This window comes from Strix uralensis, chromosome 2 (genome assembly GCF_047716275.1).
Source record: "Strix uralensis isolate ZFMK-TIS-50842 chromosome 2, bStrUra1, whole genome shotgun sequence".
NCBI lineage: Eukaryota > Metazoa > Chordata > Aves > Strigiformes > Strigidae > Strix > Strix uralensis.
Window position 1 is genome coordinate 58,556,933 of NC_133973.1, and position 22,204 is coordinate 58,579,136.

Below are 22,204 nucleotides of genomic sequence, written 5' to 3' on the forward strand. Positions count from 1 at the left end.
GTTGACTTGAGCTGATTGTAAAATTATAAGAGTTCTCATGGGATGGGAAACCAAGAGCTTTAGAGATCTAGTGAAATGGCTGTATAGATAGGACGTATCACTGAGAGAATGACTATTAAATCCTGTATTAATCTGGTTTGAGCTAGAAGTTTCCAGAAGGTTGAGCATGCTCAATGTGAAACTGGAAGGTCATACAACTAATAATGTGCTGTGTGATTTCTGAAAACTGAGTGCTTTCCCGAAATTAAATGGGGTCAAGAGGTATACTGTGTGACAGATGGGGCAATTACATATAAAATGCAAAGAAACGGCATCAGATTAAGCAGTAGTTGATAAGTTTTTGCTGCCGTTAAGAGGCTTCAGAATAGATACCTAAAATGCAAGCACTGGTAAACTGCATGCATGGGACCTGACTACATTACATATGTATGATACATATTATCTGAATGGTGGAAGATGTAGCATAAATTGTAAATACATCTGGGAAGACTTGCAACCCTAGAAAATCTGTTTCTGAATGAGATTTTTATTCATTATCAAAGGAAATGCGAGCGAGAGGATGTGCTTACATTGGGGTGACTTCTTCATTTGTGATAGATGTATGCATGGCATCAAGAATGAATCTGGGAATACAAGGTGACTTTACATCCATAGGTAAATGAAATGAAGTATTTGTTAAAAGTTTATTAGCACATGGGTCAGTGTTTCAGAATGAAAAACTTTTAGAGACGCTTACTGAGTTAAAGTTTACAACTGCATTGCACATAAAGCTTTTTAGAGAAGAATAAAGTAGCCCACATGAAACCCTGCTTTATTATGGCTATGTTGACTGGCACTAGTTTGGAATTGGCACATATATGCCGGTGTTATTCTGTATCTGTACTATCACACTATATCTTTAAAAAAAGGAAAAAGAAACATTTTCTGGCAAGCAAAAATCCTTTACAAAAGAGGTTTGACACAGTTGAGTAAAGAATTGCACCATGGATTTTTCACTCAGCAATGAATGGAATTGTAGGACAAATGAAAAGAGGTCACCTGGCATTTAATAGATATGTTAGGAAGTCACATCTTTTTCTAGTTGTCATTAATAGTAAGGCCTATTAACTTTCTAAACCATGTACTTTTATGCAAATGTAATCTTCAGTACAGCTATGATATCTACAGCATATTTAATATATATAATCAAATAGTTCCTGGCCCCGACCATTTTGAAAATAATTTCCCATCCTATTAATATTTTGAAATATTTTTCTGTGGTACTTTTCATCAGCATGAAAAGTGAAACACAAACCCTGCAAACCAAGAACTCCAGTCAAACCCTAGGTTGGTCAATAGAGAAACTCATAGAATTCAGTCTTTAATGCGCTAGATCACCCCTGCTATCTGCCCTGCTCTCTGCTCTACTGCTGGTTCCAGGATTGCTGTTAAGATTTACCATCTATGTTTCATGTGGAATGAATGAGTAAACACTTCTTAGACTGCAGAAGGGCCAATCATGTAACACAGTGATGATGTTTGCTTGGTGCATGGGAATCCAAGGCTAAAATTGGTGGTCCTGTGATTTTTATATACATGGGGAAGAAAAATGCCCCAACCCTGAACAGCCCTAAAAGAAGCCCGAAAGCAGAGGGAAGCACTGGTCTGTGGGACAAGCCATTGGTGCAGGTTGGGAATTCTCCTGAGCCATGGGAGATTCTGAGTCACACTCCCATTCTGTCTCCTAGATTAACAATTTGAAGTACAACCTTAAACTAACCCTAGAGGGATAGCAAGACTTTTTTTTTTTTTCTTGTGACAGGGAATACCATCTTCTTATAGAAGTTTCAGGACAAATGAATCAATATTTTTAACAAAAAAAACCCAGATATGTTTGGAAAATTCCAATTTTCCCACTCTGTGTGAGATAATATGTTTCTGGAAGCTTATATTTTCAAAAGATCAATACAATTTTTCTAAATAATGCTCCTGAGTATCTTAAGTGTTTTTGGCACTACTGCAGTAACTCCAACAGTGACACTTCTGTTCTCCTCAAACAGTTACGTACCGACATTGTTACCCACATGTCTTGTATCAGGAACAGTGTGGTGGGAAGTGATCATCCCTCTGTACTCAGCAATGGTTCAGTTACCAATAGACAAATGAAAGATTGTTCCACAACATGTAGGAGAAACAGCATTCCCACTCACATTGTAATTAAATACATTTCAGAATTATATTAAGTTGTTCTGAAAATTGGTTGCTCCATGATTTCTTCAAGCTGTGAAGCATGCAAAAAGAAATAAAGACTGTTTCAAATATTGCAGATAACCTTATGTCACATACCTGTGTTACATGATATTTGTGTCACATCTACTAGCATGGTGTGGTGACATTTTCTAAATTCTCATCACACTTGTGTTTTTATTTCTGAAGTACATTGAACCAGAGTCACTTCAGGAAGCACATTAGAGAGAAAATCCTTGCAATATGTTACTGATATATATATACACACATTGATGATCTGGGGGGGATATTAGCTGAACTAAAACATTTTGGGACACATCTACTTCTTTCACTCAAAGTGCTTTAAATATGGATTACAGTCTAAATAACTGCACATACAGTTTCTGTTCCCAGGCACTATATATATGGGTTCACATTGATTTTGTTATTTTTTAATTCATAGGAATGATATGTGGTAGTTGTTTTTTTTATTTGGCATACTATGATCATATTTTTTTTTATCACACAATTAGAAGACAACTTCACTGGGGGAAATAAGATCAAAATTTCTTCTGTTATGTGCTTTTAGACTTGTGTCTAGGTGTATTGCCTATGAATAATTATTGTACATGAAGGGCACTTTATAGTGGAGTATTTGGTTTATCTAAATACAAAATTAATTTTATTTGGGTAGCACTTGAGAAAGGATTCAACCTTCATTGGGCTAAAACTAATTTGGAAAAGCAATTTTTAAAAAAGGGCAAAACTTGGATGGTGACTGAGATTTAGAGCCTGTATCTAACATTTCTCAAAGAAATTGATAGATCAGAGAACATCTATATTTCATTGACAGTGATATTTTACCTAGTTAATTGTGTACTGAATACATATAATTGAATGCACTTATGTACTACCTACACAATAACTTGTGTACAACTGCACTGAAGATGCAGCCTTTGTGTGGAGATGGAGTTTCAGCCACTGCTTTTCGCATTTTGACTCACTAATCACCATCACTGCATTTGTAACAGCAGTGTTTCTAGAAATTTTCTACAGAAAATCTGTATTCTGTCTGTATCCCATACAAGCAGATGAGTGCACAGAACCCCAAATTGTATATATTAACAGATCTTAAGTACTTTAGTAACAGTTAACCACAGTCTGTCTGTCTTACAGTCATGGACTGAGATTTACTTGAAACCTTGAATTTTGAGGAATATAAAGACATTTTAAATAGTAGAATGAAAGGAAGTAATAAAATAGTTATTTTAGCTAAATATGATCTGTGACATATTCAGACTTCATGCACAAACTTATACATAAACAAGTTAATATAGTGTTCTTTTTCAGTATGTCCTGAAAACACACTTCTGAATAAAGACAATTCAGGAAAAAAAAAGGTTAGAGTGGTGACTTAAGACCATTTTATTTGTTTAGTAGCCATATTTAATTTCTAAACTCAGTTATAAATTGAGTTTCCTATTGACCTTTCGCTCTTTATCGAGTAACCTTTTACATTAGAGAGGGCTACTTGCTACAGTATAATGAAATGTTAGGTGCAAGGATACCTTAATGTCATTTTTTTTTAGTCACAAAGCAGAAGTATTGCCCAAGGAAAGAGTAGGGGGAAACGATGTTTATTTCCTCTTACTCCTGTAAGCACAGGCTATGGCATGTATGGACATGTGTGTGTGTCTGTATGTGTGTGTATGTATACACCTCAAAAGTATTTTGAGAAAGCATACTGAATACAAATTAAAATGTATTCTTTACTAAATCTTCTAATAAATAAGTGCAAGCCATTTATCATGGTAAGTAACTGTTTTCAGTTAATTTCCAGGTTTTTCTAAAGAGCATGAAATGTGGTATAATATGAACCAAGGCTACTTTTGGACCAACTTCATGTCTGGGAATGACTCAACTCTGTTTCACCTTTGTTTACAGACTGTTGTTTTAAATAACTTTTTGCTCAAATGGGAAGCAGATTAAATTTTAAGGAGATCTTTATGGTTTGTCTTGGTCTATTTAAGTTGTGTAAGACTCAGTGATAATTTTATTTGCATTGGTTGCATCTAAAATTTAGGTCGTGGCTAATTCTTAATAAATCCTAATGAGGATGAAGAAAATGTTAAGTCATTGAAGATAGTGACTGAAGGCATTATTTCTTCAAGGTTACAGAACAGAATTAAATAAATTGCATTTCTTCTGTAGCAACAATAATTTGGTAAATTTTTCAATATACTTTTTTGGTTTATATTATTCTTTTTTAATAGCACATTAATTTTGTTTTTGCAGAAATCACTTTTAACTGAAGTAACTGCATTGTCACAGAATACAATACGTTTTTTCAAATATTTTCAATTTGTTCTTGACATTTTATGTTTATGTGCAGTTTGCATCTTTTTTGTTTTTCGCTTTCGAATGTAACAGATTTTGACATTTTTGTTACATTTTTTTTGTACTAGTGGTTTTTTTTATTTTTGAGAACCTGCTGTTTTTGAATTCTCTTTTTTCCCTTTATTCTCCTCCTCACTATGATCCCAGGAGCCAACACAAAGAAAAGCGCAGATGATATAACCAGTAATGATCGTGGTGAAGATGAAGGTATTTTTTGTTTTTTCAAAGCTCGACCCTGATGCATGAACATAAACTTTTTAATTTTTATTATAATAATTATTGTTATTGTTATTGCTGTTATTTCAACATGATTTTTAGTCCCTTATTTGCAGAAGCACACTTCAGTGTACTTCTTTATTTTCTTCTTTAGAAATTACTTTCATTGTTTTTCTTTTTAAAATCCAAATTAGCATATAGATGACTGTAGTTCCTCTGTGACGTAAGTGTAAAAGATATTCCTAAATATGTGTGAAGTGAGTAACATAAATATTATTTGAAATCACATACTTTTTCCCCCTATTCTTTCTTAGGTTGAAAAAATGGAATTTAAAAACATGCATGTGCTCTTTTCCCTCCTACACATTTTGTAAATTCACCTGTTTGAAATTCATGAAAAAACTCACATATATCCTTCCTTTCACTTTCACTGCTTCCCCAGTGCACATGCTGTACATTGATGCAGTTGAACTGTGCTTTGTCTTTGCTATTTTTATTTAGTTTTTTTGTTTTTTGTTTTTTTTTTTTTTCCTGACAGTATGTGGTTTATTTCAGGACACAAAAATAAAAGAAGCTGTTGATGTTGCTTTATTGTTTTTTCCTGTAATCAGCTAGCCTCTGAGATACATTCCCACTGAAATCAATGACAATCATTTTCATTGACTTCTTTCAGAGTTGGATTGGATTCCCTGAAAGGAAATGTTAAAGTTCACAATGAAGTACCCCAAAAAAGTTGTACAAGGGAATACTTTTTTCTTGTTTTGGCACAACAAAGCTCTTTAGGATGCACCAAAATAGAAAGAAGTCATGAAATCTTCCTCTATTCTCACCCCTCCTTTTCTTTAAAGCTACACTGACAGTTTATTTTATTTCATTATTTATCAAATTTTAAAAAATATTTTCAAATTAATTGAGAAGATAACAACCTTGCGTAGTTTGTTGGTCTGGTTTTGGAGCAATGTGTTTCCTAATCCTCTAATGCTTGGCCAATCTGAAGTGTTATTCCATGTCTTTTTTCCTGTTTCCTTCTATCTGACATCATTTCAAATAACTGTGAAACATTTGTCCTCTCTGTTCCCCTTAGAATCACACATACTGCAGTGAGGACACTCCTCTTTTCATGGAAGTTCAGCTCAATTGTAGCTCCTCTATCCATATATAAAATACTGTAATAAAAATCTCTGGTCTTTGTTTCACACTGCTTACCCTCTACTGTACCCCCTTTGTTGCTGAACTACACTATTTCTTATGATACAAAAATGTTGTGCAGAATACTTCAAAATTACTCTGTTATTTCCTGAATATCACCTTCCTATTTCTGTGCAACATATACTTTTTAAAATTATATCATCCTTCTTATAACAAATTCTGTTGTGAATTTTAAAGCAAAAGATCATTAACAAGCAAAACCAAAATTGCTTTAAAACTTAAAATAGATATTGGATTATGAATACATTCTTATTCAGACTTCTTAAAAAATTACAAAATGTTAGGGTTTCATGATCAACAGGGGCATCCACTTTAGATCTAAGTACATAAAGCATGGAGCTAATTTCCTTTATGTTGAAGCTAATCATGTTCCCATTGAAGGGGAAGAGGAAACCTCCCATTGACTTCAGCAGTGAAAGATTCAACCCTGAGGTAGAGCTATGTAATAAGGAAAAATTAAATACAACAAATCATGCCATGAGACTTTGGGGAGAGAAGGGAAAGATAATTCAGTAACACAAATAATTGTGTTAAATAGTTGTTGCTTTCATTTTTTGAGGGCTTATCTGTGCCTTCACAGAAGAAACACTTTCGTGTACTTTTCTGATAATGCTGAGAATAAAAAAAAATATACCCACTAGAATGCACCTCATTGCTTTATATGATCTGTTTAATGGCTGCATAACTCTTATAGTCACAACATTTAACAAGATCTTATCACAAAAACTTTTCTTCTGCTGCTCAAGTACAACACATAAAATACAACATGTAAAGTATGTAACTTTTTATGTAAAGAAGGCAGATTCCGTGACAAGCCTTAAACTCTGACAATTAGACAGGTGTACAGCGGAGCCTGAACATATGTTCCTGGTGCTCAGCTGACAGTTTCTGATACTTAGGGTAGTGCATACATACGAGTAAAGTGAAAATGGGCCATAGGAATATGACCAGTCAAAATTTACCTTTAAATATGCTCATATTAGTTCCACATACATAAAATATTATATATGTGGTACCTCATTGCTGATCACATTTTTGGTATCTTAGAGTATTTCCTAACAAACCTGAGGAGAGGGAAGAGTTTTGGAAGGCTTTCAAACCCAGGTTCCCTACCTCCAGGTATTTAGCTCAGCTTTTTCTTCCTGAACTTCCCCTTTCCACTGTTCAATGTATGACTGTCCTACCCAAAAGAGAACACTGTTTTATTGGCTTTTTTAAATCCTGATTGAACGGTCAGAGATTCTGCTTTCCCTTGTATGTTGTACTATATGATTGAAAAAAGTGCTCCTATTCCATGTGCAGATACACTGAATTATTTGTAAAAGGTGTGTATATCTAATGGCAGCTCACTGAATTGCCCTCTGCTTTTTAAAGGAGCTTAGCCCCTGTTACCACTGTTTCTTTAGATGGCATAAATTCCTAATTTAGGAAGTCTGAACCATCTCTGGGATCAGGAGCATAACTTTTCGGTTATCAGAGGAAGAGAGATGAATCCAGTCCTAAATATACCCCAAATCATTGATTAGTGCATATGGGAGAGAAGCAAGTTGACATCAGCCTGTCACCTTTCAGTACACCACAAGTGCATCTTTATAACTCACTCTGAACGATGAAAATATTACTATCAATCTCATTTAACTTTCTTTTAGAAATAAAGACCCCGCTGTTTACCTGTTTGAAAGCAGTCAAGAGCTTTTCTGAGTATACAAACAGATCAGCCATACCATTAAGGTGCATTAAGTTAAGGCTGTTCTTTAAGGCTTAGCTAGCATGACAAGGAAAAGTACAATACAAAAGACATCATTTGATTTAAATGCAAAACATCTGGGCTGTGAATTCACATAAATTCTCTTTGTTTGTTAACTCCTAGGCTATTTGAAAGATGGAATAGTTTACTATGTTTATTTCTACCAGAACAATTTGATTTTGTGATATTATCTCTTACTGAACTATTTGGAATATAATTTCAACAATTATGTCTCAGTGAGGAATGGGAAAGTATGGATCATTATTGTAATGTTATTATTAGATGTACAGATATTACTAAATTGGCATCTACTTGAGTCAGAATAGTCTAAAAATGACAAGATTATTTCATAATGTGATTTTTCTCTTTAGGCTTTTAGATCTTTATATTCAAATTAAATTCCTTGTAATATTGGAGGCATTACAGGTGTTCTGAAAACATTTCAGAGGAAATTGTTTTTGAAGTAACCAACAGAAATATTCAAACTATAAATATCAGGCTTGCAGGATGATCCTGAACTGTGTAAGCTAGCTGATTAAAGTGGTGATGATATTGAAAACATAGGAAATAAATAAGAACATTTTTAGCATCATTACAAAATGTTAATATCGTATTTTCTTATTTTTTATTACTTTATTATGTTTTCCTTACTTGAATTTTTTCAGACATTCATGATCAGAACAGCAAGAAACCCGTTATGGTCTACATCCATGGTGGATCTTACATGGAGGGTACTGGCAATATGATTGATGGCAGCATTCTCGCAAGTTATGGAAATGTCATTGTTGTCACTCTCAATTACAGGCTGGGGGTTTTAGGTAAGTGACTCTTTTCTTCATCACCAATAACATAGAAATATTTGATTGCTTAATTTATCTACTGATTGATCATAGATCCTTGGGCTAGTTTTGTTTTTAAAACAGAACATTCTTACTGGTGGATTCTGAATTCTGTTCAATATTTTATGGAAACTGGGCTAGACTACATTCTTTTTGACAGCTGCCTTCACCTTTAGACAAAAATGACTGGATATTTATAATGATGTTATTGCTGGTTTATGTTAAATTTGTCATCAGATGATATTTGCTCTTGGCTCAGTGATTTAACAAGTTTTGAGAACTTGTATCTTTTTCTTATTAAAATCTTCTCAATTCCATGTAAAAAAAAAAAATAATGAAGAATGAGTACTCACCAGTTTCAAAGCAGTTGGTAATGGTAGGAAGAGGGAAAATGTTACTATTTATCTGCATTTACTATTTACATGTGCAAAATATTTTTTAGGGCAGAAGATCTAGAGGTAATACAGAAAAAACAGGCTATATACACTGATGGAATTTATGTTGCAGCTAAATGAAGTCAAGGGATTTCAAGGACTAATGTAAAATTATCTTCCTAAATATAAGGAACTCCGTAACCATGAACTATAATATTGAGAGAAATTAATACTTATGTCTTTCAAACAGAACAAGAGCTGCATCTTATTGACATTATGAATATTCCTCTGTCAGCATTAGATTGAATAAGAAAATAACCTTAGATCCATGACAACAGACCAAAAATCTTTTCTGTCTTCTCTGTGATTCCAGCTCCTGGATGTTTGCATGTACCAGGCTTTTCTCGAAATGAAGGTTCAGTTATTGAAGTTCTACTTTTCCATAGAAAACTAAGCTAAAAGTTTGCTCATAGTAGCAGAGATTAGAAATAATTTTTACCTGAATGAAAAAACAAATATTTTGTATAGAATAGCATATAGACTGCTCAAATGCTCATATTTACAGTATTTTAAATACACAAGGTAAGGTACAGTAATTTTGTTTGTGTGGTTTTCAATTTAGAATGCCTTTTACAAAGATTTTTAATCTTGTTTTCCTTGATAGCAAAGCTGATCTATATTCTTGGCATGTACTATTCTGGAACACAGGAAACTTCTTTTGCTGAGTTATCTATTAATGGGGTTAATGTGTTCCAGCAATGTTCTAGCTCATCAGAGTACTGAGTAATTTTTTCTTGTCCCTGATTTTGACTCTTCTTTAAATACAGAAGAGCATTTTTTTCTATGACAGAGTCAGATTTAAGCAGAAATCCAGGAATATAAAAAGATATTTTGGTATGTTTATGCATGCAATCTTGGTACTCAGAAACACCCCAAAAAAAGGAAAGTAAAATTATATGTAAAGAACTCAAGACTCTCTTAAAAAAAGGAATTGTTGTTGTCAAACAAAGTGTATTTTTGACTTGCTTCATAAGTAAAAAAAATGAAAGAGAGAACACAAATTTCTTCAGGTAAACAACCATATGGAAAACAAACATGATTATTCTTGAAAGTTAAAAAAGGAGTATAATTATTATGACATACAGTTTGAAGACTGACAATATTCGTATCCATTTCTTCTAGTTTGGATTACCTTCTTTTTGAAAGATATATTTATTTCTGTAAATCTGATGTTTCAGTTGCATTTGATTTGTAAGTTTATACCTAAGAGTATGCATAGAAACCTAATTTTAATGACAGAGATGTGTAATTCTATCTCTGTTATCACATCCTGTGATAGAAGAATATGCATTGAATTGATCACAATAATGAGTTACTGAAGACCATTTTTCTTTCTATCTATCTATCTATCTATCTATCTATCTATCTATCTATCTATCTATCTATCTTTCCTTCCTCTGGAAAATTATCACTTGAATGGACCTGAATACTGGTTGTTATACATACCATACATGTTATTTCTGTTCCTGAAGCACATGAAATTATTTTCCTTTCAGTCTATATGGTATCATGAACAGCAGTAGATAGAAAATCTATTAGGACTGCATAGATAATCACTGGATGGTATTAGCCAGACAAATCATAGAATCATAGAATGGTTTGGGTTGGAAGGGACCTTAAAGATCATCTATTTCCAGTGCCCCCACCATGGGCAAGGACACCTTCCACTAGACCAGGTTGCTCAAAGCCCCGTCCAACCTGGCCTTGAACACTTCCAGGGAGGGGGCAGCCACAAACTCTCTGGGCAACCTGTTCCAGTGTCTCACCACCCTCATCATAAACAATTGCTTCCTTCTATACAATCTAAATCCACCCTCTTTCAGTTTAAAACCATTACCCCTTGTCCTGTCACTACAGGCCTTGGTAAAAAGTCTCTCTCCATCTTTCTTATAAGTCCCCTTCATATATTGAAAGGTCATAATAAGGTCTCCCAGAACCTTTCTCTTCCCCAGTGAACAACCCCAACTCAGCCTTTCTTCATAATAGAGGTGTTCCTGACTTCTGATCCTTTTTGTGACCCTTGTCTGAACTCACTCTAACAGGTCCATGTCTTCCTTGTACTGGGGACCGCAGAACTGGATGCTGTACTCCAGATGAGGTCTCACCAGAGCAGAGGGGCAGAATCACCTCCCTGGACCTGCTGGCTACACTTCTCTTGATGCAGCCCAGGATACAGTGGGCTTTCTGAGCTGTGAGTGCACATTGCTGGCTCATGTCCAATTCTTTTATCCACCCATATCCCCAAGCCCTTCTCCGCGGGGCTCTCTCAATCCACCAGGCAGGTGCAGGACCTTGCACTTGCCTTTGCTAAACTCCTCAAGGCTGTCCAGGTCCCTCTTGATGGCATCCTTTCCCTCTAGCACATCAAGTGCACTACTTATCTTTGTGTTGTTCAGACTTGCTGAGTGTGCACTCAATCCAGCTGTGTCAGTAATGAAGATTTTAAATAGTATTAAATAGTATGGACCTTTGAGGGATGCCACTAGTTACTGGTTTCCACTTGGACATTGAGCCATTGACAGTAACTCTTGAGGATGTGGCCATCCAGCCAGTTCCTTATCCATCTAACAGTCCATCCATCAAACTAATCTCTGCAATTTAGTGGAAAGAATGTTATAGGGGACTGTATCAAATGCCTTAAAAACATCTGGGCAGCTAACATCAATCGCTCTTTCCTTGTCTACTGATGCAGTCACTTCATCAAAGACCACCAGATGAGCCAGGCACAATTTGCCCTTAATGAAGCCATGTTGATGTCTCTAATCACCTCTCTTGTTTTCCACATGCTTCAGTATAACTTCCATGAGGTCCTGTTCCATGATCTTACTATTTCCCTTAAGAAGTTGGGATGCATCTTATTGGGTCCCATGGACTTGTGATTCTTCAGGTTCCTCAGGTGGTCTCAAACCTGATCTTCTCCTACAATAGGAAGGACTTCATTCCCCCAATTTCTGCCTTGAGGTTCAGGGATTTGACAGATGTGGAAAGAGAGATTACCAATGAAAACTGAAGGGAAAAAAATTGTTGAGTATCTCGGCCTTCTCCATGCCGGTTTTCACTAGTTCTCCTGTCTTATTTATTGAGGGAGTACATCTTCCTTTTCTGAGCAATGTACCTGTAGAAATCCTTCTTTTCATTCTTCATATTCCTTGCCAAATTCAGTTCCAACTGCGCATTAGCTTTTCTGATCCCATTCCTACACACCTGGCAGTATCCTTATGTTCTTCCCAGGGTACATGTCCCTGATTCCACTGCCTGTGCATTTGCTTCTTACACTTTAGTTTGTCCAGGAGATCCTTATTGAGCCATGACAATCTCCTGCCTTCCTTGCCTGATTTTTTACACATGGGAATCAAGAGCTCTTGCACTAAGTAAAATGAACCTTAAAGAGCTGCCAGCTCTTTTCTGCTCCTTTATCCCTGAGGGTAGTTTCCCAAGGGCTCCCATCTACTAATTCCTTAAACAACTGAAAGTTTGCTCTCCTAAAAGTCAGCATCCTGACCCTACTCTTCACCTGGGCTTTATCCCTCAAGATTGTGAATTCCACCAAGATATGACTGCAGCCCAGACTGCCACCAGTCTTGACGGCTCTTATTAGTTTATCTGATTGATGAGCAACAAGTCCAGTAATGCATCTCCTCTGGTTGGGCTGTCTATCACCTGCTCTTGACAGTCTCCTGGACAGCTTACAGCTTGCTGTGCTGTGCTGCTTTTCCAGCAGATGTCAGAGTGATTAAAACTCCCCAGCAGGATCAGAGCCTTCGAGAATGACGCTTCCTGTATTGAAGTAAGAACGCTTCATCGACATCTTCCCCTTGACTGGGTGGCCTGCAGTAAACACCAGCCCTGAGGTTTCCTTTGTTGACTTGGCCTCTAATTTTCACCCATAAGCTCTCAACCTGTTCATTGCTGTTTTTCAAAGATGTGTGCAGTCAATCCATTTTTTTATATAGAGGGTAACCCCTCACCACCACCTCTTGTTCCTTGCCTGTCCCTTCCGAATAGTTTATAGCCATTGATTGCAGTGCTCCAGCCATGTGATTTGTCCCACCAGTTTTCAGTGACAGTGATTAGATTGTAGCTTTCTAGCTGCACAGTGGCTTCCATCTCCTTCTGTTGTTACTCATGCTGCATGCATTGGTATAGAGACACTTCATCTGGGCTATCAACTATGTCACATTTTTAGAGGAAAATGCCCTAATTCCTTTGGGATATTTCATAGGTGTTTCTCTGTTGGTTCCTAATATATCAGCAGCCCCCAGCTCTTCTCTGTTACACCAGACTCCATCCCCCTCAACTGCTAAATATACTTGAAAGCTCTCCCTATAAGTCTGGCCAGCTTGTTGGCAAAGAGGCTCTTGCCTCACTTGGTCAGATGAATCCTGCAGAGCAGGCAGCAGCCCTCTCACTGGCAGAGTTGGCAGCACTACCTGCACACCCTGCCTTCACGAGCTGCCACACAAACTGCCAGTGCTGCTCCCAGCCAATGCTGTCCCTGTTTGTACAGCCTGTTCACAGCGCTCCTGGTAGCTGGCATTCCCCACTGGCTGGTTGTATGTGGCTTCCTGTAGTTTGAACTGGCCCCAGGGTTCACTGTCACTGTCTCACTCTTGCCCGCCCCTCTTGCAAGACCTGTCTCTTGCTGGCTGGTACCTTCCCAATCAGCAGCCCAAGGGTGCTGGGAACCCAGAAACCCCCTCAGACATCCCCTGGGGACATGATAACCCTCACAGTGCTCTCCGCAAGAGGCAACTGCTGCTGCTATTGCTAGCATCAGCTTCCTGAGGTTTAAACTGTGGGAACAAATCACAGTTTGAGATCCTGGGAACAAATCAGTAACGATGATTACATATGTTTGAGAAAGCCTGGATTTTGGAAATGCACCTTCATAGACAAGGGAAAATGAAAATTGTTGGGGACCACTTAGTTTACCTGAGTATCCTTCACTGAGTTTGGCCTCAAGCAATATCTATACAGCCATGGAATATTTGTCAAGGTAATAGAATATAAACTATATGGGTTTCTTTTACTGCCTTCAGATATAATTTTAGTTATATTTAATGGAATCTGTGATCATCTTATAACTTAGTAAAAGTCTTTTATGATTTGAAAAGACCTAGTTTTAACACACAACATTGCACCCTTTGAATTTTAAAAGCAGGTTTTAGGAGGCACCATAAAGACAAAGTTTCTCCATCTTTTATAGGCTGGTTGCCAGTTGGCTATAACTGAGATACTGAAAATTCTGGCCTCAAGTTAACCAGAAAGCAGGCGTCCTAGACAGAAAAAAGGCTTTACTTGAAGTAGCTGTAACATGGTAATCTTGAGGGCTATAAAACATTTTAACTGGATGGTAGAGACAAATATCTTCATCTCTATCTTTTCTTCTTGCATCTGGCTAAAATATAAGCCTTTAGACTGTGCACTGAACAATAATTATCTGTAACTCCAGAATACAGAAGAACCACGTTTCCTCTCTGTCTTGGAAGTCTGCAGAGCTGCTCTGGGAATAAGTACCTCATCTCTCTCTCTCTGTGTTCAAGTAGCACCATGGAAAACAGCAGACAGCTGGGCCCAAGACTTCCCAACTTTTTGATTATCCTTCTCTATCCTCTGAATAAAGTACTGAAATTATTCTTCCTGAGATTGCTAGACCCCCAAGCACGCATGCAGCAATAATATGAGTTGTTGGTGTTATTTAGAAGGACATATTTTCCCTTTAAGTTTGCATTTATCAAAATATATTCCATGGATAAGATGCTTCTGGGACAATAAAATAGATTTAGCTTTTCCTTTTACTTATTGTAGTGCGCAGTATTCAAAAAGTGGAGTGTTGCGATGCTGTGTTTAATTAATTGTGCACTTCAGGGTTTGGGAGGATCCTGCCTCTGCCTAGCTTAGCAGTTTCTGTTCCTACTCATACCTCACCACAGTGATGACTAAAGACACTGCTGGAGCTAGAGGAAACTGCTAACTTGTCCCAGAGCAAGGCAGTGCTCCCATATCTTGATAAATTCAGTACTGTAACACACAGTACTAAATCCTGCTGTCTCCCCACTGCCACCCCATGCTTTGAACACTCTGTAGGACGATAGTACTTTTTATAAGTTGAAGTTATTCAACAGTTGATTGAATTTTCAAAATTCCCAAACTATTTAGAAAATTATTTAACTAAAATAATGGAAATTCAGCAGAGTGGGAGGATTAGGCAAAACAGATATCCTATTCCAAAGAATGTTTTAGTATTACAGAAAATGGGATGATTTCAGTGACCTGAATCAGTCTAGAAGCTGCTCAATTCCTCTGCATTATCTACATTCTTAGTCTTTGTGGATATGCTTTAAGGAGAAGTTACATCTTTCCAACCTAGCTATAAACCCTGTTTTACTGCCTTTTTCAGGATTCTGTTAGCAGGAAAAGTACAGAAGGGAGTTTCAAGTTTATTATCGTTTTACAGTGACATGACCTGAATTGTCTGTCTCATGGTGAGACTTCAATATGCTGAATCCCTGTTATAGCTTGTGTAACAGTAAAAATTAAATCTGAAGAATCACCCTCCCTCAAAAAAAGCCCAAACAAAAGAATAAAACCAAAGCCCCAAAGCCCTAGCACAATTTTTAATGCAGTTAAATTCAAAATGTTATACATTTTGAAGAAAAAAATCTTAAGCAATCTTCAAAAAATTATCATATTCAAATGTGAGTTTGATGTTCTTGTGTGAGCTATTAAAGGCAAAACCTGAGATGAATTCTAGAAATATGAATCAGTATTTTGGAAGCCAAAGTTAAAAGAAACATCTACTGTAGTAAATGAGACACACTGAGAGTTCAGAATTGTGAAATTGACTTAGCATTTCCAAGACCACTTGCAATTTCACATTTCTTCCTCTTAGAATTCCAAATCATGCAGATAAGAATAGTCTCTCTCTTACCTATCTCCCTTTTTGGCAATAAGCATCCATTTTAGGTACCGTGTCTGAAAAGGCTGGACTTCCTCTTAGTAGAAATAATGTCCACATGCAATTACAGCTCTCTATAAGTGATCCTATTAGGTAGTGTAATATAAATCAGTTCAGTTTGCAAGGAGGCTCAGTACTTGTGCAAGCTATTGAGAACCTCAGCTTTCTTTACTTCATTGAGTGCCTGGTTTGCAAGTTAAAACATCAACGCACTGAAACAGTGTATGTTGTAAATGATTTGACTGACCATTTGTAGGTCCCTTCCTCCTGAGCTATATTCTGTTCTGTTCTGTTCTGTTCATGAAGTTCAACAAGGCCAAGTGCAAGGTCCTGCACATGGGTCGAGGCAATCCCATGCACAAATACAGGCTGGGCCATGAGTGGATTGAGAGCAGCCCTGTGGAGAAAGACTTGGGGATATTAGTGGATGGAAAACTGAGTATGAGCCAGCAATGTGCACTCGCAGCCCAGAAAGCCAACTGTATCCTGGGCTGCATCAAGAGAAGTGTGGCCAGCAGGTCGAAGGAGGTCATTCTCCCGCTCTATTCTGCTCTCGTGAGACCCCACCCGGAGTACTGTGTTCAACTTTGGGGGCCCCAATGTAAGAAGGACATAGACCTGCTCAAGCGGGTTGAGTAGGGCCAAGAAGATGATCAGGGAGCTGGAGCACCTACTTATGAGGACAGTCTGCAGGAGTTGGGGTTGTTCATCCTAGAGAAGAGAAAGCTCCAGGGAGACCTTACTGCAGCCTTCCAGTACTTAAAGGAGGCCTACAGGAAAGCTGGGAGGGACTCCTTATCAGGGAGTATAGTGATAGGACAAGAGGTAATGGCTTTAAACTGAAAGAGGAAAGATTTAGATTAGATATAAGGAAGAAATTCTTCAATGTGAGGGTGGTGAGACACTGGAACAGGTTGCCCAGAGAGTTTGTGGCTGCCCCCTCCCTGGAAGTGTTCAAGGCCAGGTTGGACGGGGCTTTGAGCAACCTGGTCTAGTGGAAGGTGTCCCTGCCCATGGTGGGGGCGCTGGAAATAGATGATCTTTAAGGTCCCTTCCAACCCAAACCATTCTATGTTTCTGTGACTTTTCTATGACTATTCTGTGACTATTCTATGACTATTCTATGACCTAGTCTAGTCTAGTCTAGTCTATTCAGTGGTAATCAAAGCAAATAAGTTAGTATATGACCTCATGAGCCAGATTCTTTCATATTGGCAGTGTACAATAGTCTACAATATGTTGAATTTTATCTTCACCAGTGTAATTGTTGTACAGAATGACTCTGTATTTTAAATTGAGACATGCCTCCAGACAGCCCTCTTCTACCTCCAGTGCATGTGATTCCACTAGTACAGGAAACTTAAAGGTGATCTCCTGGTAGAAAAGGCCATAGGTAGATTAGTATGCATGGGAGTGACCCAGGAACTGGAGTGTGCTAAGTAAATCAGTTTCATGCTTACACAAGAAAGGAGAGGGGTTTTTTTTAAGCTCAATTTAGCTTATAGTGACCCTTTGCATTGCTGAAGCCAGTGCAAACTTCACTACATTGTCTCACCTACATCTCTAAGCTTCATGCAGAATATTTCCTGGCCAGTTTGGTCTCTGGCCTCTCTTCTTAGTTGGCCAATAATTTTGTCAGCTAATGTCAGTTGTCATATCTGATTTTCTACTTCAGTGTAATTCCTAAATTCCCAGCAATGACACACAAGTGTTAATCCCATTGCTTTTTTCTATTCCATTTTTCTCTTTTTCTCTTATTTTAAATCTATTGTTAAGTCACAGAAATAGTATTTGTACAAATACAGCTGATAAACTCCATCCATATCCCATTGGTTTTGGGCTGTCATGTCACTACATCTTCTGTTTCAAACATCAGCAGCAACAAGTACATAAGTTGTGGTGTCATCAGAAGCTGTGTGTACATTCATAGAGTTTCTAACATTAGATATGTTCCTTTCATAGAGTGAGTACATGGTACTGCTGTGATTGTCTTACAATCACAAATGCACTTAATATCTTGTTCTGCTCTCATATGGCTTACTTTTATAGCGTCTGAACCCCAACGAGCTTAGATAACTTCTATATAGTTCTGTAGTCAAGGGCAATTATGGACATTGTCGAAATGTGATTGTCAAAACTGGAATTTAGCAAGAACCTTTTAACAGAGTTCCTCTTACCTAAATGCAACAAAATCTGCTTACTCCAGGCCTGATGGGTTGACCCAGCTGACTAAGCTAGTAAAGCATGCTCTGAGAAAATAATTTTTATCATAGTCTATATAGTCAAACAGAACAAAAAGTTACAGGACAATGTAAGTAAAGTAAAAAAATATGATTTTTAGGTCATTCACTGATTTTTTGTAATTAATTGAGTAAGCTGATGCTTGTTCATCATTGAGCATACTTTCTTTCTTTAAGAACATTTTGCGTTAGCTAAGATTTATAATACATTCTTTTAACAACTTTGTCCCTACTGTGTGTGAAAGAATTATATGTTTCGGTTTTGAAATTATATACTGATGCTGGTATTTTGGCAGTGCAAGAAGAGTGTCCCGATGTGATAAACATCTTCAGAAATTATGAGTAACAGTTAGATACTCTGTCTCTTTTTGAGACAACTTTTATATTGTTGTTCAAATATGGGTAGAGTACCTGAACTTTAGACAGACAGCAGTGAGGACTTCTATAACAATATGTGAAAGAAATCCAATCAAATGTTGATACTTTAAAAAAAGTCTGCTTTCATACATTAGCTACTTCCAAAGGAAGAATCAAATGCACAAAATTCTGCATCTATTGATATAAGCTTATCATGCAGTTTTGAAAATGAGATAAAGTCATTTAGAGTCTTACAAACTGAAAAGCTATTTTTAAAAAACATTTTATGAGGTTGCTCGTGCAAATAAACTACAGTGAAAATATTAAACATGCTTGTATAATAAATATAATTTGTTCAAATCTCTGTAACTCATTTGAAACCCACAAACATTTAGACACCTTTTTGTGAGGTGTATTTTTATGTAATTGAAAGCTTATTTGATAAGATTTTTGAACATGATAAAATATATACATGTCAGTAAATTGTTGTCACGTTGACAGATGGTCAAAATGCTATTTTCATGATATATTTTAGTATTAAGGTGAGTTTTTTATATAATCCATGTAAATTTTGTGGAGATTCCATAGTTAATCAGTTTATACAAAAGATTTTTTTTTTTATAAAACATAAATGACTTTTTTTCTGAATCTTATGTAAAGAAATGTTGAATCTGTATTCCCAATTTTTTGCTTTGATATTTGGAATTCCTAGTATCATTACTGGTACTCTAAAATATTTATATTAATCAGTGACCTATTGGCACTAAATGTTAACATATTATGAGGCAGTTCTAGTTTACTTAGTTTACATTTCCTAGTATTGCATACATGTGGAAGGATGGCAGTCATAACTTGAACATTTCTGGCAACCTCACGGTAAGTGTGACTCTATCTAGATTAATTTAAAACAATATTATGAATTGAAATGCAACTATGAAAATGTGACAGTTTTTTTAATAGTATATATTGATTCAGTTATTAATTCAGTAATTTTTTTTCTCTGTAATAACACTGAGAAGTAAGAATTTTCTGCACTGTTGTTTATTTTTTAGATATCATGCTTTGGGATGACTTATCTATATTTTTCTGTGAATTCCTAATACCTTCCCTGAAACTCTGTGGTTTTATACTTACTTGGGCAGTAATCATTCTATATTAGTAATATTCCTTTTATAAAAGATTTGAAGAAAACCAAGAATTATTATTTTAGAATTTACAGTCAAGCAATAGTGAAAATTTGTACTTCAAAAGAAGTAAGTCTTGACCATATTCATACTTTTTTGTTTAGACTGGAACTATATTTAAGTGTCATTTCAATTCATTAGTACTGAGTAGAGCTTTTGCCTGAAAGTCTGGGAGAAGAGATCAAAGTTAGGGTCAAAATACATCTTCACAGATACCTCTAAAGTAGTCTGAGTGAATTAAAAGCTTGGAATATAGCCTAGCACCTATTGTTCATTTGTTGTATTTAACTCATGGATTTTATGTTACTATTACAAAATTCAGAAATTAACTCAATGACAGTGATAATCTAGTATAAACCTGAAAGTATTGCCTTACTGTCATTTTCTTAATCGGTAATAAAAGAAGCATAACGAGCTATTGAAATAACCTGAGATTAAGGAATTGTCACTGTAAAATGATAGTTGGTAAAAAAAGTAAGTGGTTTTAAAGTTCAAGTGAAGTTCAAATATCCTTCAGCAACTGCTGATTCAGGAAAAAATATGACTCTTGCTATAAAACCTTCCATTTCATCTTTGTTGCTGGCAAATCTATATAAATCTGGAGTTGCAGTTGTTCTCACAACTACAGAATTCCTGTATAAATTCTGAGGGGAGAAAATTAAAGTTACTGGTTGCTCATGCTTCCAAGGATGTGCTGGCCTGCTCTGCATTTTCTCTCAAAAATCTAATCTTGCAGAAATTAATGACTTTTAATAAATTATCCAGTTGATTTTTCTTTCATGCTTATCTAAGGGCCAGAAGGCAGTTTTGCAGGACAATTTGTGGTATGGACTTAGAACTTCCTGACCACATTGTTGTTCTTTGTCTTCCCTATGAAATTAATATTCATTTTTGCAGGAATTAATCTGATTAATGTTTGCCGTTTAGGGAACTCTAAAAGAGATTGGAAGCCACAACACAGCACAAACTGGAGTGCATACCATAAGGCATGTAGAGCTGAGCTTGCATTTGAAAGTGACGAGTTGCTCTTAGCAACTTGCATGAAAGCCCATTTACAGCTACATTTTGTAAAGGCTTACTGGCAGCTGTCAAGGTTCTTATTAAGGCTCTTATTGAAATCAGATGCTGCTTAGGCTTGCTTGGTATTTTCATTTGCCTATACCTTGTGAACAGTGATAAAAACTCTTACAAAAGCGTAAATTATATCAATTTTTTAGCAGTTAAGGAATTATAATGTCCAGAAGAGAAATTAAAAAATGGTGAAGAGACTGTGGGAATTCTGAAACACTCAAATCTGTGCAAGAAATCTTTGATTGGAAAGGGAGAACTTCTTCATTGTTTTCTTTTAATTTTTCTTCATATTCTGGAGAATAGTCAGTCTGGACTTCCTTTATAATGCTCTTCATATCTATGGGCTAGATCCAGTGGTGGGATGAATCATAAGGGCTCTACTGGATATTGCTCATAATGTCCATTTCTCACTTCTTTTTTCTTTTTAAAATTTGTTATTTAGTAAAGGTAACTCCTCTTGTCATCTTGGATCATAAGGATTTTTATTCATTGAAATCTGAAACTTTACACTTGTCTTCATGTCAGTCAAAAGAAGATGAAAGGTTTGGAGTGCTTTTATATAATAGGAGCAACATAGGGGAGAAGAAAGAATCCACCTGTAACTTAAAACATTGTCTTAATATGGATGTAAAATATTTTCACAGTATTTCTTAGATTCTCAGACTTTAACAACTCTAATTTAGAGCATCAGGCTGAAATGCAATGATGATGTAATAATACATACATTGATTATACTGTAGCTTACTACAGAAAAACAACTGTGGATGAAGTTTTAAATGCATTGAAGTCAGTAAGAAATTTAATAGTCAACTCAAATGAGTCAAGATTTCAATGTTTTAATCCCTTTATTTCATAAGAAGACACCAAGATGATGGTCTGAGGTTTTAAACACCGTTTTTTATAGTTTCCTCAAAAGTGTAAATGTATACTTTTAATACTATTATAAAGATTCTGGCTGACTGAAAGAAATACATGTTAAATCTTTCATTTTGTATTAAATGCTCCATAATTCACAGAATCACAGAATCTAGGTTGGAAAAGACCTTGAAGATCACCTAGTCCAACCATTAACCCAACATTGACAGTTCCCAACTACACCATATCCCTAAGCGCTATGTCAACCCAACTCTTAAACACCTCCAGGGATGGGGACTCCACCACCTCCCTGGGCAGCCCATTCCCAACACCTAACAACCCGTTCTGAAAAGAAATGCTTCCTAATATCTAGTCTAAACCTTCCCTGGCACAACTTGAGGCCATTACCTCTTGTCCTGTCAATTGTTACTTGGTTAAAGAGACTCATCCCCAGTTCTCTGCAACCTCCTTTCAGGTAGTTGTAGAGGGCGA

The 22,204-nt window shown here is 36.4% G+C and overlaps 1 protein-coding gene across 4 annotated transcripts in view; it reads left to right on the forward strand.

Annotated features, from left to right (window-relative positions):
- NLGN4X (neuroligin 4 X-linked) overlaps positions 1-22,204 on the forward strand; it is a 195,392-nt gene that overhangs the window by 95,789 nt on the left and 77,399 nt on the right. For 2 of the 4 annotated variants that reach the window (XM_074858877.1, XM_074858878.1), the window contains 2 exons: positions 4,750-4,809; positions 8,440-8,592. The exons of 1 other annotated variant lie outside the window; for it this stretch is intronic. In XM_074858877.1, coding sequence (XP_074714978.1) covers positions 4,750-4,809; positions 8,440-8,592 — 213 coding nt within the window. The remainder of the gene's footprint in view (positions 1-4,749; positions 4,810-8,439; positions 8,593-22,204) is intronic. One more of the 4 variants, XM_074858879.1, reaches the window with a different exon arrangement.